Genomic DNA, 16,965 nt, shown 5'->3' on the forward strand with positions numbered 1-16,965 from the left:
TTAGCGCTGTTGTTTGCGCATGCGCGGTGACCTAAAGGTCAGAAAAATTCAGTAGTCATCTGACTGGCTGCCCTGTATGTCACTCAAGTGACGGGATGGCTGATAGGCTGACCTTTAGGTCACTGCGCATGCGCAAACAATGGCGCTAAGTGCAGCAAAGCTAACAAGCTCGTCAGCGAGTTACCTCTGGACGGGATGGATAATAGGCTGACATCAGCTGCTGACGTCTATTTTTTTGATGTCATGCGATCTACCAATACTACCTTTGCGATCGACTGGTAGATCACGATCGACGTATTGAGCACCCCTGCATTAGACTAATGTAACTGTTGAGATTATTACACCTAAATATACTGAATGATTAAATCATCAGCTTGATCTGGTTTAATTATAGGAAATGAGAGTTATTTATCAATTATAACTTTATGTAACTCATTATCAGATAAATTAAACAAGATTCAGCAACAGTAAAAACACTAATGGAGTTATTTGTGCTTTTTCTTTTTTAGAAAATTTCCTTTTAAGTGCGGAAATAAATGAATTACATACAATAACACTAATAGTAATCTAAATGCACTAATATATTCCATAAAATAATGTGTAATTTATTTCGGTGTTTCAGTTTTCAGCCTTGGTTTTCTCACTTTCAGTTTTCATTTTCTGCCAAGAATTTTCAATTCAGTGCATCTCTAGAATTTAAAAACTTAACAGAATCAGAATCTGTTGTGAAAGCAAAAGCAAATCCTTTTTGAAAAATGTAATTTGACAGTTTGATAAGCATCCCACTTGTTTATGATGTTGGTGCTTGAATTATATTTAGTTACCATTTACTTGTCCTCGCAAGTAATAAAAACCACTTAAATCTTGTAAATGTGAAATTTGTAATTACTGATAATGCAATATATCACAATGTATATAGTATTGTTGAGTATCGTGACGCTCAAATTGTGAATCATATCATCAAATTCATGGCAATGCAAATTCAAGGCACTTCACATTATCTTAAGAGGCCTGAACTGCACAGGTTCTCCTCAACCTGAGGAAGGCAAACCATCCATATACTCAAAGTACTCTTGTCTATTCCAAATGATTAAAAGCAAAGGCCCGACATTATACATAAGACAGACTATTACACAAAGAGCAGGATGATGTCTTTTGGTTCTTTACGCCAAATGCTCAACAAGATATTTCATGAGCTATTCCACGGGTATGCCATAATCCTAAAGCACCTCCCACAAGATATCGCAACATTTGTGTTTCCCCTTTCCTTTCTTGACACAAAAGAGTTGTAAGCATTTTGATATAAAGATTCAAAATGGTTTTAACCATTATATCAGTGGTTTAAAATGCATTGATTCTGTCCACACATAATTGGTGTATTCTCTGTTTGAGCGCAACGCGGTGGAAGGAATGGATACTGACTTTCACACAAACTCATGAAGTTTGGTGTTAACAAAATGTTGCCAAAATTCTATCGATATTTGCAAAGTGTAAAAACAGCTTTGTTTCTGTAGGAATACCTCAACAGCATCCTACAGCACGCCAAGGACTTTAAGGAGTACCATCGCTCCATTACAGCAAAGCTTCAGAAGGCCACCAAGGCTGTGGCCACCTACCATGCCAACACTGAGCGTGAGCAGAAGAAGGAGAATGAACGCATAGAAAAGGAGAGAATGCGGAGGCTGATGGTGAGGATATCTCTGTGTATCTGTCCTATTGGAAACAGTTCTCAAAGTAACAAGTTTGTCTTTCTTATACCACTCTGTGAACTTCTCTCAGGCTGAAGATGAAGAAGGTTATCGTAAACTCATCGACCAGAAGAAGGACAAGCGCCTGGCCTATTTGCTGCAGCAGACGGACGAGTACGTGGCCAACCTCACTGAGCTAGTTCGTGCCCACAAAGCTGCTCAAGCCCTTAAAGAAAAAAAGAAGAAGAAGAAAAAGAAGGTAAACCTTTGAGGAAAGGGTACATGAATACCTTCTTCAATACGAAATAAACATAACGTAACTGTTGCTGTGTCTTCAGAAGCCTGAGGTTGCAGAGACAGGAGGTCCCACTCTGGGCCCTGATGGAGAGGTAACCACCAGTCTTCTGCTTTATCAACGCCACGTTTCATGGCACTAACGGTGTGTTCGTGTTTGTGTGTGTGTTCCAGCCTTTAGATGAGACCAGTCAAATGAGTGACCTCCCTGTTAAAGTCATTCATGTCGACAGTGGCAAGATTTTGACGGGTGGGGAGGCACCAAAGGCTGGTCAATTAGAGGCCTGGCTCGAAATGAATCCAGGGTATGTCGACCAACACAACAAAACACACAACAAAACACACAACAAAACACACCACAAAACACACCACAAAACACACCACAAAACACTCAACCAACACACAACCAACGGTACAACATCACATTTTTAAAACAAACCAGAAGTGTTCTCTTGCTTGGTTTGAAAGCAAGGCAATCACCTCAGACAACAACATATTATAAAAGTGTAGAATAACATTACTCTGCTCATTATTATATTTAGGGACGGGTACCTTTCACTATAGCTCAAAAACGTTCATCATGTCTTCTTACTACTGTAGACGTTTTTAGTATTGGAGTAGATGTTGTTCTTTACCTTTTTCTTGACAGTTTTGGGATGTCTCTTGCTTTCCTCAGAAGCGTCTCACTGACGGCGTGTGACGTGTCAGCCGGCAGTACCTTTCACATTTAAGCCAATACTCGAATCCGTGTACCCTTTTAACTTATATATACTTATAAAACCAGATAAGCAGCGTTCTTTTTCTTTTTTTTTTGTTTGTTTGTTTTTTACTTGTTCTGTTTGGGCCTATGTTACTAATCTAGATTGGATTAATCTCAGTTAGCTGGTTTCAACTAACCAAACATTGCCTGTCAGACAGGAGCTGTCTTACGACGATCAATAACACGCTAGTTTAAGCCAAATGATTACAGCCTCAGTACGTGCGCGTGCACATGAAAGGGGTGGAGATTGCAGCGTCCGACCAATCAATGGAGAACCTGGCAGACTGAGCGTCTTTACAATGAATGAACAGCTTATGATCTTAAACAAATATAATAAATATAAATCCATGATGACAGTGAAGAGCAACAGTGTTAGTGCAGTGCACAGCAGGAGGCGGAGCTATAATACTCGCTCAGATCTGATCTACTTCATAACTTGCTCCTGACCAGGTTAGGTGTTGCTGAAGTTTAAAATGAGGAATAATTAAATATCCATAATTCAGACCAAAGACAATTCTGATGTTACAGAAAAGGAAGTAATGAGAGAGCTCACATAGTGACTGACTAGACTATGAGGCTGGTGTGAGGAACAATAGATGTTTGAACTTCTACCATTTAACACTTTTGCAAAAACAAATACAGCTTGTTTGAGGGCAGTAAAAAAATGTATTTTTAACGCTATAAATACCACTAACAGCAGCCGTCAACACACACGGAAGTTGATCACAAGAAACCAGGAGCACCAGTAGATTAAATACGCCACCTCTGGTTCCACATATCATGTGCATGTTTTACGTAACATCCATTTTTTGGTTTTGATTTATTTATGTACTGATAATAGGGATGTGAATTATTGGGTTCGATTCCGATTCTTAGGGTCACGATTCGGCAAATTATGGCGTCAAAACAATACAGTTTGTATAGGATCATTTTAAATACACTGATTCTAATGATGTAATCTCACAAAGGCAAACTTCAGACAAAATGTAACATTTATTAATGCTAAACAAATAAACACACACTCCTTGTGCTGTCTATGTAATACATTGTAAGTTGTGGTTGCTGCTGTTTTCTGTTGGGATCGTGTCATAGTCTGTAAAGGTCTGGATTTGTGTGTTTTGGCCTTACACTGTTGCCGTAGTAGTCTGAAGTCGTCATCTTGAAAGCCCTTGGCCTACTGGTCTCAACTAACTAAGTTCTTGTATTTTCGGCTTGAAAAAACATATGCTTGTGAGCAGTGATGTGCAGTGAGCGGTTGGGTAGGCAGGGCGATGCAAATCGAGACCACCAATGTCAACAACAATGACAATTCCATATGTTTATGCTGGCAAGTGTTAATTCAATTAAATTCAACTTTATTTGTATAGCACAGTTTACAACAAAGTCATCTCAATGCGCTTATCAAAATGTAAAATTCATAATAAGAAAGAAGAAACCCAACAAGATCCACATTAACAAGCATTTAGCCATCTAACAACATCAACGTCGTAAAACACCATTAAAGAAACATAAACAATTATTTAATATCGCCTCCATATTCTCCCAACAAGGTATATCTCATGACACAGCAGCACATTCGTTGTTTGTGTTGGAAACACAGAAACATGGAAAAATGACAACAACTCAGAACAGCCTCAGTGAGGCACATCCACAAAGTCCATCCTTCCATTCATTGTGAAAAATACGAACAATTTTCTGACCTTGCCTTTGCTGAAGGTCTGGTAGCTCAGGTGTTGGTCTCCCATCTTTTAAAAGCTGTTGTTTTTTCTCAAAAGAAAGTTTCTTTATCGTCTCTAGCGCTGTCATCCTGACTGTAGTGTTATCCCGCCCACTAGCTAGAGAATGTAGCAGCGGCCACGTTCTATCAATTCGCTAATGCACTCTAAACGTACGTATAGCATTTAGCATAGCGCGGTTACATCCAAAAGGCGTAGAGAGCTGCCTTTTTCTGTAAATGGTTTTCATCTTGGGGAACTGACTGCGCATGCGCAAACACATAAAAACAAGCTATGGGAACAGAGGCAGAGCAGCAATGTGCTTTTGGGAGAGGGTGTGGCCTCCTCCTGCCTTACAGCAGAGTGAGAATGCAGCGTCTCTGCCGTACCAGGAAATAGCGCTGTTTAGTAATTTGGGCTATGAAAATCGAGAGTGTGCACTGTCTGCTCACCCGCAGCGCGGAGCGAGAGGGAGAGAGCCCTGGAATGTATTTATAGCTGAGCTGAAGCAGAGCGACTGTACCTGATCTGATTCCTGAGTCTACAGCTCTAAAAGCTGAGTTAGCGTCTGCTGTTAGCATCTCTTGGTTTCCCCTTTCCGACCAAAAGAACAAAGTTTTCATTCGGTACCAGAGCTTAGTTGGTTCTAATCTTGTTTATGCTAAGAACAGTGTGTCAGAGGATTTTACGTGAATCGGTACCAGGTGGTATGGAAGGAATTCACTCGGTACCTAAAAAAGTACAGAAATCAGTCCCCATCCCTTATTATATTATTGCATTATTGCCTGTCTTTGTGCGCTTAGCTTTGGACAACTGTGGGCTGCATGGATGTTTTTACACACATTTTGTTTTGTTTAAATATTTGATAGAAATATGTACGACAGATATTTGAATACAGTTGATAGTTTTTAGCACAACAGAAAAATCCTGAAAAATAAGAAATCTCTTAACCATTTTGTGGAAAATTTTGCCTCACATCATGATGGATGAATCTTTTGTTCCTCTGCAGTTATGAAGTGGCTCCGCGTTCTGATAGTGAAGACAGCAGCTCAGAGGAGGAAGAGGACGAGGTATTCCTGCAGCTCTGATCTGAGAGGAATTCCAAGGTTTCTGACTTCCTGTTTGCTGTTGTTGATCAGGAGGATGAGGAGGAGCAGCCCCAGCACTCTTCCACTGCTTCAGATGAAAAGAAGAAGATTCCTGACCCTGACAGCGAAGAAGTGTCAGAGGTGGATGTGCAGCACATCATTGAGTAAGACATCTGGCCTGCTCATCTATCGTTTGATTGATTGATTTTTCAAACGTTACCTCTTCCACTGGTTTCCCTCAGACACGCCAAGCAAGATGTGGACGACGAGTACGGCAACGCAGCTTTTAACCGAGGCCTGCAGTCGTACTACGCCGTCGCCCACGCCGTCACTGAGAAGGTGGACAGGCAGTCGTCTCTGCTGGTAAACGGGCAGCTCAAGCAATACCAGGTGAACCTGCCCACATGCTAACATGCTAACTTTCCCTTTGTAAAGCGTCTGAGTTTTTTTGAAAAGTGCAACATAAAACTGCTGTTTGTGTTTATATTAAGGTTGAAATGTAAGCGTTGCTAACTGATCCACTCTCCCACTCAGATCAAAGGTTTGGAGTGGCTTGTGTCCCTTTACAACAACAACTTGAACGGTATCCTTGCCGACGAAATGGGCCTGGGAAAAACCATCCAGACCATCGCACTCATCACTTACCTCATGGAGTACAAGCGCCTCAACGGGCCCTTCCTCATCATCGTACCTCTGTCGTAAGTTAAAAACATTGTTCAAACAACAGCAGAGCTATAATCTGAGGTCGTTGACCCCCTGTCTGTTTGCCCTCAGCACTTTATCAAACTGGGTGTATGAGTTTGATAAGTGGGCTCCGTCTGTTGTGAAGGTGTCTTACAAGGTCAGTGATTGGTCCACATGTCCAATGTGAAGCATACGTTTGTCAAATATTAAACACTAGTGCTTCACCTTCAGGGCTCTCCACAAGCTCGCCGCGCTTTTGTTCCCATTCTACGAAGTGGAAAGTTCAACGTGCTGCTCACTACATACGAGTACATCATCAAAGACAAGCAGGTGTTAGCAAAGGTGAGGAAGTGAAACATGTCTCATCTGTTGATGGTCCTAAACTCTGTGTTCCTCCCAAAGCTGCGTTGGAAGTACATGATAGTAGATGAAGGTCATCGTATGAAGAACCACCACTGTAAGCTCACTCAGGTCCTCAACACACACTACTTGGCCCCTCGCCGCCTGCTGCTCACGGGCACGCCGCTGCAGAACAAGCTGCCTGAGCTCTGGGCCCTGCTCAACTTCCTGCTGCCCACCATCTTTAAGAGCTGCAGCACCTTCGAGCAGTGGTTCAACGCCCCCTTTGCTATGACTGGGGAGAAGGTACTGTTTATTATAGATAAAGTCATCAGATGTAGTGACGTCCAACTAAAACTCTCTTACTTCCAGGTGGATCTGAATGAAGAAGAGACTATCCTGATCATTCGGCGTTTACACAAGGTGCTCCGACCGTTCCTGCTGCGTCGACTCAAAAAGGAAGTGGAGGCCCAACTGCCAGAAAAGGTCAGGTTTTAACTGGAATAAAACAAAAAAATCCTTTATTTCAACTTTTCATCCTATTGGATTTATCATCCATTTTTAAAATGCAAAAGACTTGCCTTTAAAATGTTATAAAAGTGACAGTGTTAGTGTTTAATTGAAGTGTCAATATTTGAAATCATTAACATATTGAAAATGAAATGAAAAATCTTCTTACATTCCTTAATATTTAGATTTTTCTATAATAAAAAGAGAATTAATCCACCATTGAAACATTTTTTAACTACTGTTTTCTGGATCAGTGGTTCTTTCACTGTGGTCTGGGGACTCTTGTACAGTCTGATAATCAAAGATCAGGGTGCAGGAGAATCATTTGTGAAATATAACAGCAGTGGCATATTATTAAGTCCACTACTAAATAACTTTAATGCCAGTAAAATAAGCTTCCTAAGCTATGTTCAGTCTATGTAAACACCTACATAAATATGAATACGTATTTTTCCCACTGATGAAATGTTTAAAAATATCTTGCCAACCATTAGCTTAGCACTCGTTAGCACTCACTGGAGTGTTGACTTTGTAATCAGTGTATTTCTCCTTGTTGCTCTGCAGGTGGAATACGTAATAAAGTGTGACATGTCAGCCCTGCAGAGGGTGCTATACAGACACATGCAGGCCAAAGGAGTGCTGCTCACTGACGGCTCAGAGAAAGACAAGAAGGTAGAGCTTCATAAAGTCTTAATGACCACTCAGGATGTGTGTTCTCATCTTGTTATGTGCTCGGAATGTTTTCAGGGTAAAGGTGGAACAAAGACCCTGATGAATACGATCATGCAGCTGAGGAAGATTTGCAACCACCCGTACATGTTCCAGCACATTGAGGTACCACATTTTCACTGTGTGCTTTTTGTCTGTTTTAATATTTTTACATGATTTTCTACAGGAATCTTTCTCTGAGCATCTGGGTTACTCTGGTGGAATAGTCTCTGGGTATGTAGAGGTTTAGTACATTCAGGGTCCCCCCCACACACACACACACACACATTCTTTTACACGTTTCTCTTTCTGCAGCCCCGAGCTTTACCGTGCCTCAGGAAAGTTTGAGCTGCTGGACCGTATCCTCCCCAAGCTCAGGGCCACAGGCCATAAAGTACTGCTCTTCTGTCAGATGACCTCACTCATGACCATCATGGAGGACTACTTTGCCTACCGCAGCTTTAAGTACCTCCGTCTGGATGGTGAGACACTTCACACTACATTTACCTTCATAATCATCTTTGTAGTGGACTGCCTCACGTTACAGCCTTTATCAAGTGAAAAGAGTGAGAGTTATTACCTCAAGTACATTTTAAAAACTAAGAGTTACACATTAGACATAACCATTGAAAGAATATCTGAATGCTGTATTGGTAAATGGACTTGATTTATATAGCGCTTTATCACCACACTGAAGCAGTCTCAAAGCGCTTTACATATCAGCTCATTCACCCAATCACTCTCACATTCACACATCAGTGGGACAGAACTGCCATGCAAGGCGCTAGTCGACCACTGGGAGCAACTTAGGGTTCAGTGTCTTACCCAAGGACACTTCAACACATAGTCAGGTACTGGGATCGAACCCCCAACCTCTCGATCAGAAGACGACCCTCTACCACCTGAGCCATGGTATTGTCAATTGAGCTGAGGGTTATGAAAGGTATGATGTAAAGCTTCAATTTGGACATTTTTCTTTTAGTGTGGTGTGTTAATAGTTGGGCCAATGTAGCTGATGACACCATCAAGACTGTAAACATAGAAAAGTAGTTTTAAAGCTGCAGTATGGAAGTGTTGTAAATGTCATTTGGTCAAAATCACATATTGTAACTCAAGTGTTCTGAGAGGACTCTGGACCTCTGCTCCTTGAGTGACACTCTTTTTCAGCCTTTTCACAAACCAAGTGCTGTTTTGGGCATTACTATTAGCTGCTCAGCAAAAGTCAGTGGCCATTAACATCCTGTAGGAAGTAATAGCAGACATTCCAGCAGGAGAAGTCTCCATCGTGGCGTGAGACACGACAGTTACACAGCAAAACAAGCCAAAGAAAGGACGACCAGCTTGGAGAAGAGACTAAGAAGGAGAGGAGAGCGATAACAGATGGAATAAATCACATGTAAACCTTGGACAAGGTGGAGAGAACATGAGTCTGCAGCTGGGATCACTGTGGCCAGAGGCTACTGTGAACCTGACCACTGGAGAGCTTTGGGACTGAGGAGGAGCTCATGTTGATGACAGTAATTACAGAGTGATACCAGCTTTCATGTCATCTCTAAAAAATCAGAAAACTCCAATAACACAAGATGATGTCCCTATATTTGTCGTTTTTAAGAAAAAAGTTAAGAGGAGTTGGAAAGTCAGCGGTGTAACGACAGTCACCAAGTTAGCGACACTGCAAATAGCGCCACAGGATGCGGGTGGATTGGAAACAGGGAGGGTTGTTTCCATTCCAGTCTCACATATTCTACACACTGCAGCTGAAAAGGTATAGAGGAGGATTTTCCTGAAGTTTAGAAAAGGAATGCCATCTTCACTTTTTGAAAAAAATGCAAACGCGCAATACTCTACCTGCTCCCAAGAGGGAATGCCTATTAAACATGTGCGAGAGAGCATGCACGAGCCCGGTGCGTGACATGTGGCGATTATTGTCAAATCTGAATCAAAAGCATACCACTACAATCCTCTTCCGAGTCCGTTTCCATTTAGTGATTCGCCCTCTTTTAAACACTAGAAAGTGCACATGTGCAGCAAGCAAAAACTAGCTAGGGACGAGCATGTATCACGGACTTATGTCAGAATGATTGACAATTAGGAGGACCGATAATCTTGATGATCCACCTGGAATTTGAAGCCAAAATAACATCCTCCACAATACCTTTAATGCATATATAAACACAAGGTGATCAAAGGGTTGTTTAACTGAACACTGAGTTCTCAAAGCTAAGTGGATTTTTGTAAAGATATCAAATGTGAGTGAAGTGGATTTTCTCTTCATAGGTACCACCAAAGCTGATGATAGAGGCATGTTGCTAAAAACCTTCAACGACCCGGCCTCTGAGTACTTTGTGTTCCTGCTCAGTACCAGAGCTGGAGGTCTGGGTCTGAACCTGCAGTCTGCCGACACGGTCATCATTTTCGACAGCGACTGGAACCCTCATCAGGTGCTGATTCCTTAGTGGGAGCTGTAGGAGTGACCACTGAGCTCATCAACTGTTCACTCTCATGGTTCTAGGACCTGCAGGCGCAGGATCGGGCTCACCGCATTGGCCAGCAGAACGAGGTGCGCGTGCTCCGCCTGTGCACCGTCAACAGTGTGGAGGAGAAGATCCTGGCAGCGGCCAAGTACAAGCTGAACGTGGACCAAAAAGTCATCCAGGCCGGCATGTTTGACCAGAAGTCCTCAGGCTGTGAGCGGCGCGCCTTCTTGCAGGCCATTCTGGAGCACGAGGAGCAGGACGAGGTCGGGGCCCGAGGTGGCTGTCCCACTAGGGGGGCGTGGGTGGGTGTGATCTGAACCTGTCCACACTGCACACCCACCCGCACCCACCTGTGCACTGCTTCACCTCTTCATTCCCTCCTCTTTTCTCCTTTTCTCAGGGTTGTGCCAGTTTTCAACTGTTCACACTATTCTCTGCCTCTGTCCAAAGCTCTCATACAAGATATTTATTTTTCATCAAAGCTTCACACCTCTTTTATTTTAGCCGCTACACACGTTTTATTTTGTTTAGCTTTTTTAATTTGTTTTACCAATCTTAGTTTGTTTCAATAAGATGCAGCTTTTTAGATTTATTTTTTATTTTTTGCTTTGCGATGCTGCCGAATAACGGTGTAAAAAACCTCGTCTCATTCAGCCTTTCTCTTCTCTGTGCAGGAGGAAGATGAAGTGCCCGATGACGAGACCGTCAACCAGATGATCGCCAGAAGTGAAGAGGAGTTTGAACAGTTTATGGTTGGTTCACAGTTTCAGAGAATGTGTTTAGATATATTTTATTGGTTTTAGAATATTCCTTTAAAATGCACTGAGAAATACAACCAAAATACTCTAATGTAATGTAAACATATGGCAATGTGATTTATGTAACTGGTTAGATAAGCCCCTCCTTACAATGATCAGTCATTTTTATTGTGAAAAATGTTTTTGTGTCAGTTATTTCAAGTGAAATGATTAAGTTTTTTTTTTTAGTTTTTTTATTTCCATTTGATGCACCTACCTTCAATAAGTCAGATGTGTTTGAATATTTATTATAAGTAATATTTTGTCTTTGACTGACTACACTGCTTCCTTCCAGCGTATGGACCTCGATCGACGCCGTGAAGACGCTCGCAACCCCAAGAGGAAACCCCGTCTGATGGAGGAGGATGACATGCCCAGCTGGATTCTGAAGGATGATGCAGAAGTGGAAAGGCTCACCTGTGAGGAAGAGGAGGAGAAGATGTTTGGCAGAGGATCACGCCAGAGAAAGGAGGTGGACTACAGTGACTCTCTGACAGAGAAACAGTGGATGAAGGTGAGTTAAAGAAAGCAGCTCTATTAGAGGAGGAAGCACTTCCTGACAGGGTGGACCCTGCTTTACAGGCAGTGTTGTTAATATTACTTAAAAAAAGTAATCAGTTATAGTTACTCATTACTTGATCCCAAAAGTAACTGAGTTAATAATGTAATTACTCTATAATAAAAGTAACTCATTACCAAGGAAAGTAACTATTTGCATTACTGTTAAAAAAAAAAAAAAAAAAAAATTGCCATATGTCAAAGAATTCAGATTTTTTTTAGATGCGTGTCGTGAGGTGCTTCATTAAATTTGAGTTGCTTACAACAGATGTGGACAAAGTCTTCACTACTGGATATAATGAACACTTCACATGCACGTTCTTTCCTTTGACCACAATTAATTTAAAGTAGTTTGTATCGCCACCTAAAAAAATGACAACTTTTCATCGGACTGCTCCACGCTCACCATTTCTGCTGCTTCTTCAAATCTGTAGTGGTTGTGTGTGTGGTGCGTGTGCTGGAATGTATAAAAACACTGGCTCTGATTGGCTACTATGAAACATGACGCCGCCTTAGCCAATCGTAATCGCTCGCCTTGTTTTTAACCCACCTCCTCACTACAGCTGAGTATGAAGCCAGGGGTGCTTTCGGATAAAAGTTTATTCAATCAATGCATGTAATGCATCGCATTTAACGTTCAGTAATGTTAACGGTGTTGTAACCGCGTAAAAAGTAATTAGTTAGATTACCTCATTACTGAAAAAAAAACGCCGTTATTTTAAATGCCGTTATTCCAAACACTGTTTACAGGCCATAGAGGATGGAAACTTGGAAGACCTGGAAGAGGAAGTGCGTCACAAAAAGACCACCAGAAAGCGCAAGAGAGACCGTGATCACGACGGCAGTCCAGCCACCCCCAGCTCCAGCAGCGGACGTGGGCGGGACAAAGACGAAGAGGTGAAGAAGGCGAAAAAACGTGGTCGCCCACCAGCAGAGAAGCTCTCCCCAAACCCCCCATCACTCACCAAAAAGATGAAAAAGACTGTCGACGCCGTCATCAAATACAAGGACGGGTAAGAAGACAACATGTGTGTTTAAATACCGTGTGCGTGTGCATATTTGTGTGAACAGCTGAGAACAGGAAAAGTGAGAAAGTCTTAGCCAATCAGTGAAAAGAAGAAACAAATAGTGCAGCAGATTAATTGCATATTTCAAGAGAATCGTTGAATCTGCCAAACAAGGTGTCAGCAGAAAGGTCTGGTCCTCCCGAAACCGAAAATGTGCATGCCTCCCAGGCAGAGTTGGAACTGCGCCCGCTAGAAGCGAAACACACAATCATGGTGCAAAAAATTGCTTGTTTTGTAAAAAAAATGTGGCACCAACTGATGCGTTTTATCAATTTTGACATGTTACAGATGTATTTTCACATGTTGTAATTTAACTAGTGAAAACTTTAATACAACTATCTGTAATTCCTTTTTCACACACAAAGAATTAACATTATAAATATCTTCAATTCAATTTCCACATGTTATGAAACAATTGTAACTTCTGAAAATGTTGAACAACAGATATTGACAATTGCATTTGGGATATGAGGGAGGAGTTAGATATCAGTATTCATTTTAAACATGTGGGCATGTGGGTCATGCTGTTAAGTCATTGGTTGATTTTAAGAAGGGCTTGGTTTATCTAATGAATATTCATCCAATGGTGAAACAGCGGTGTTGGCGCTCCCTGAAGTGGAGCAAAAAGAGAAGTTATTTGCCATATATTCTACATGTTCTATATGAATATGCATTTCAGATATGTGCACATATCAGATTAATTGTTTAAACTGCTGTTTTAACATTTCTTCAGATACATCATTTTAACTCACGGAAAGTCTCTTTCCTGATATCTAAAATTGAATTCTGACTAGTTATAAAAGGAATTGTAGATATCTGGAATAAAGTTGTTACGTGTAAGAATTTCATTTCCACTTGTTACAATTATATTTTAGATATCTGAAATGACATTCCTACTAGTTACAATCCCAAACTGACAATTCTGACTCGTCATAATTAAATTACAGTTCCATTTCATAATATTTTCTGAGATGTCTCACGATGGGATGCACCCTTCATCTGCAGCCCTCGGAAGCATTTTTCTCAATCTGCCAATCCTGATTGGCTGGTGAAAGATGTCCGTCTGCCAGGGACACTCCCACCTCCTATAAAAGGAGGAAGGGGACAGGCACCCTCCATTCAAACACCTCTCTCTCAGCATATCTCTTTTTTGTTCAATCAGCTTAGCTGTCGACAGGCAGATCTTTTTAGCTTCCAGTCGATGGACGCTGGTAGGACTGATGCCTTTTTTGCTTTAGTCCACACCAGGTCAAGAAGAAAACAGCACTTACCTTGCCTCCTGTCTAGTGTTGTTTTTGGTTCCTCACCACTCCAAGGTGTTGAACCATCAAGCCCCAGCTCAGGCTGATGGCTCCCTACTAATGCTACGCTCAGTCGCGCTTTGGCCTTCCGCTCTCACTCCGGTGACTGCCCTACTCCACCCCAAGGTCCGGAGCTTTCCAGGCGCCAGCACACTAGCTGTCTTCTCGGACCCAGCCTGCCCTCGATGCCTACGATGCTCCTGTGCACGTTGGTCCTCACACTCCAGTAAACAGCCCAGCTCCACGCTCAATACCACCGGTATCCAAGCTTCCACACACCAGCTGTCGTCTCGAGCCAAAAGCGCTCTCCTTGACATCCTTCGACGCTCCGGTACACATTCGCCCGCATTCCTGCTAGCACCTGCTAGCCGCCATGTGGTAGCTGAAGCTATTTCACCTGCTCTCCCTGCCTGCGTCAGTGCAGAAATGGAGGCCAAGGCTCTTCTCACAGAGGAGACGGGATGTGCTGGAACTCGCCTCTGACAATGCAGAAATAAAGTTTCTGCTCGACCTGTCTGGGGCTGGCTCGCTGTCGACTCCCCGGACTCATGTCAGCACTGTGCGGTGTTCAACATGAAACATCGCATCAGGCGAGCCTGTCCGGGCAGGACCCCTTCCTTCCTCCTCACGGCGTCCCCTCTGCAGCGAGAGAAGAGGAAACAGCCCATATGGACACTGTGGCTGCTCATGGGGGGCTCCCAGCTCGACCTGGCTGACATTTCCCCACACGACAAAAATGTCCTCGTGATTGACTGCGGGAAAGAAAACGGAGAGTCCTCTGACCCTCTCTTGTCCGATGAGGAAGCCTACATCACTCCAGCTCAGGGCGTGCTGCCCACTGACTTTGTTGCCTCTCGAATGGAAGAGGAGGGCACCACACCTGTCTCTCCTCTCCCAACCCTGGATATGCTGAATATGTGCAGACGCGCTGCACAGCTGGCCATCTTGTGGCCCACCATTGTAACGGATGCCACCAGGTCCCGCTATGAGGAAAAGAAGCTCCCCACTTCCAAGGGGGTGCTGAGACAAGTTCTTTCTGTCTTCCCTGAGCTGCTGGTGGAAGTAGCGTGTTTCTGGCAGGACTGCCTTCTCAGCGGAAAAACCCCGGTGGCAGGTGCTTCATCCCTCGATTGTGAAGCGATGGAGAGCTTCGGACTGCTCATGGAGACTCATGTTGCTGCGCAGAGTAAACCGTCTCCAGTCGGACCTTTCTGGCAGAACCTATGCCACGGCCGCGCTCTCAAAGCGCTGAATGTCCTCTCCCTCCTCATACCCTACCAAGCGGTGTTGGGAGGATTTCGCTTGGTCTCAGGACCCAGCATTGCTTTGTGCAGGTCATGGAAAAAGTGATGGGCAGCATTGTTCTCCAGGAGCGAGCGCGTTGGCTCAATCTTGCTAAGCTGTCTGACGCAGAGAGAAGCGACATTCCAGATGTGCCCATAGTCCCAGAGGGGATGTTCGGCCCCGCGCTGTCTTCCATGCAGCAGTGGTGTGAGGCGAAAAAGAGAGACGATGAGGCTCTCTGCCTTTGTCTTCCTCGGAAGCCCCAGGTTACAAGGGCATTCCCACAGACTGCTCCCCAGGGCCCGCAGTTTAAGGCACCATCACCATCCGTTCCTTGACCCGCCCCAACACAGCCTCAACGAGGCCCGCCCGGCTGGCCCGGAAAATCCCCAGTCTCGGCTACTGCTGCTGCGCCGGCACAGCCTGCACAGGACAAGGGGCGCACCATGTGAAAGCAAAATTTACCCCAATAAACAGCTGCTTTTCCTACTCGGCAGGAGGCCTTGGCCACCTCTGGATTGGTGGTGGCGGGGCCCCCGTCATCATGCTGTCCCCTGGGGTCACCAGCACAACATGCTCACCCTGGGGGGTATGGCCCTGTCCCGCCAACAGAGGGCTTCACCGCCTTCCAGATGGGTCCTCTGCTGATGGGTGGGCTGCCACAGAGAGAGGGCACCACCACTCTGTGGACGAGCCCTCACGGTGTGCAAACCAGAGCACTTAACCATTCTCTCCTTCAGGAAGGAGAGATGGGCAGCGCTCGCGGCCCCACCTTGGGTGTTGCAGACAATATCAAGGGTATACAGGATGCAGTTTGCATCAGTTCCTATTCGGTTTGCAGGCATAATACACTCTTAGGCCCAGGGAGACTCGGCCCGTGTTTTACAAGAGGAGATTTGCTCTCTGTTGCACAGAGGAGTGGTCTTGGTCATTCCTCCCGCGCTGTCTCAGCAATTTCTATTCCAGGTATTTTCTGGTCCTCAAACGGAAGGGGACTGGTATTCGCCCTAAACTGGATTTACGGACTCTGAACAGGTGTCTCAGGAACTACAGGTTCAGGATGCTTAGGCATGCCTCTTTACTCCGTCTGGTGCGACAGGGCGAATGGTTCACATCTGTCGACCTCAAGTACACGTATTCCACATTACAATACTTCCTCCCCACAGAAAGTACTTAAGGCTCGCTTTCCGGGGAATATGTTACAAATACCGTGTTCTTTTTTTCGGCCTCTCTCTGAGCCCGAGGGTGTTTGTGCGATGCACAGAAGCCGCGGTAGCCCTGCTGAGAAGGCGAGGCATTCACCTGGCCACATATCTGGACGACTGGCTGCTTTTGGCACAATCAAAGATGGAGGCCAGAGCGCACGCGTATTCTGTGGGGTGGGATGCGTCCCTCACAGATGCGGGCCTATTTGGAGCTCTTAGCGGTGTTCCACTCGCTGATTCACTTCTTTCCATTTCTCCTGGGACATCATGTTCTGTGAGGGCAGACAATACCACGACCGTGGCGTACTTCAACCGCCAGCGCAGATTGCGTTCCCATCGGTTGCATCTGCTGGCAGGCAAACTGATCTTGTGGAGTGTTGGTTGTCGCTAGGTTGTGGAGGCTATTGCTTTGGCTTATACAAGTCAGGGTCTCCGGCCGCCTGAGGGTCTGCTCGCACACTCTACTCGGGGTCTTGCCACATCCTGAGCT

The 16,965-nt window shown here is 44.2% G+C and overlaps 1 protein-coding gene across 3 annotated transcripts in view; it reads left to right on the top strand.

Annotated features, from left to right (window-relative positions):
* smarca4a (SWI/SNF related BAF chromatin remodeling complex subunit ATPase 4a) overlaps positions 1 to 16,965 on the top strand; it is a 39,549-nt gene that overhangs the window by 14,302 nt on the left and 8,282 nt on the right. For 2 of the 3 annotated variants that reach the window (XM_028454451.1, XM_028454450.1), the window contains 21 exons: positions 1,515 to 1,688; positions 1,780 to 1,947; positions 2,027 to 2,077; positions 2,157 to 2,287; positions 5,467 to 5,527; positions 5,597 to 5,709; positions 5,788 to 5,935; positions 6,080 to 6,243; positions 6,320 to 6,386; positions 6,461 to 6,571; positions 6,632 to 6,874; positions 6,941 to 7,054; positions 7,643 to 7,750; positions 7,826 to 7,912; positions 7,974 to 8,020; positions 8,102 to 8,268; positions 10,064 to 10,227; positions 10,299 to 10,565; positions 10,938 to 11,015; positions 11,356 to 11,574; positions 12,369 to 12,631. In XM_028454451.1, coding sequence (XP_028310252.1) covers positions 1,515 to 1,688; positions 1,780 to 1,947; positions 2,027 to 2,077; positions 2,157 to 2,287; positions 5,467 to 5,527; positions 5,597 to 5,709; positions 5,788 to 5,935; positions 6,080 to 6,243; positions 6,320 to 6,386; positions 6,461 to 6,571; positions 6,632 to 6,874; positions 6,941 to 7,054; positions 7,643 to 7,750; positions 7,826 to 7,912; positions 7,974 to 8,020; positions 8,102 to 8,268; positions 10,064 to 10,227; positions 10,299 to 10,565; positions 10,938 to 11,015; positions 11,356 to 11,574; positions 12,369 to 12,631 — 2,945 coding nt within the window. The remainder of the gene's footprint in view (positions 1 to 1,514; positions 1,689 to 1,779; positions 1,948 to 2,026; positions 2,078 to 2,156; positions 2,288 to 5,466; positions 5,528 to 5,596; positions 5,710 to 5,787; positions 5,936 to 6,079; positions 6,244 to 6,319; positions 6,387 to 6,460; positions 6,572 to 6,631; positions 6,875 to 6,940; positions 7,055 to 7,642; positions 7,751 to 7,825; positions 7,913 to 7,973; positions 8,021 to 8,101; positions 8,269 to 10,063; positions 10,228 to 10,298; positions 10,566 to 10,937; positions 11,016 to 11,355; positions 11,575 to 12,368; positions 12,632 to 16,965) is intronic. The other variant, XM_028454453.1, reaches the window with a different exon arrangement.

This window comes from Gouania willdenowi, chromosome 8 (assembly GCF_900634775.1).
Source record: "Gouania willdenowi chromosome 8, fGouWil2.1, whole genome shotgun sequence".
Classification (NCBI taxonomy): domain Eukaryota; kingdom Metazoa; phylum Chordata; class Actinopteri; order Blenniiformes; family Gobiesocidae; genus Gouania; species Gouania willdenowi.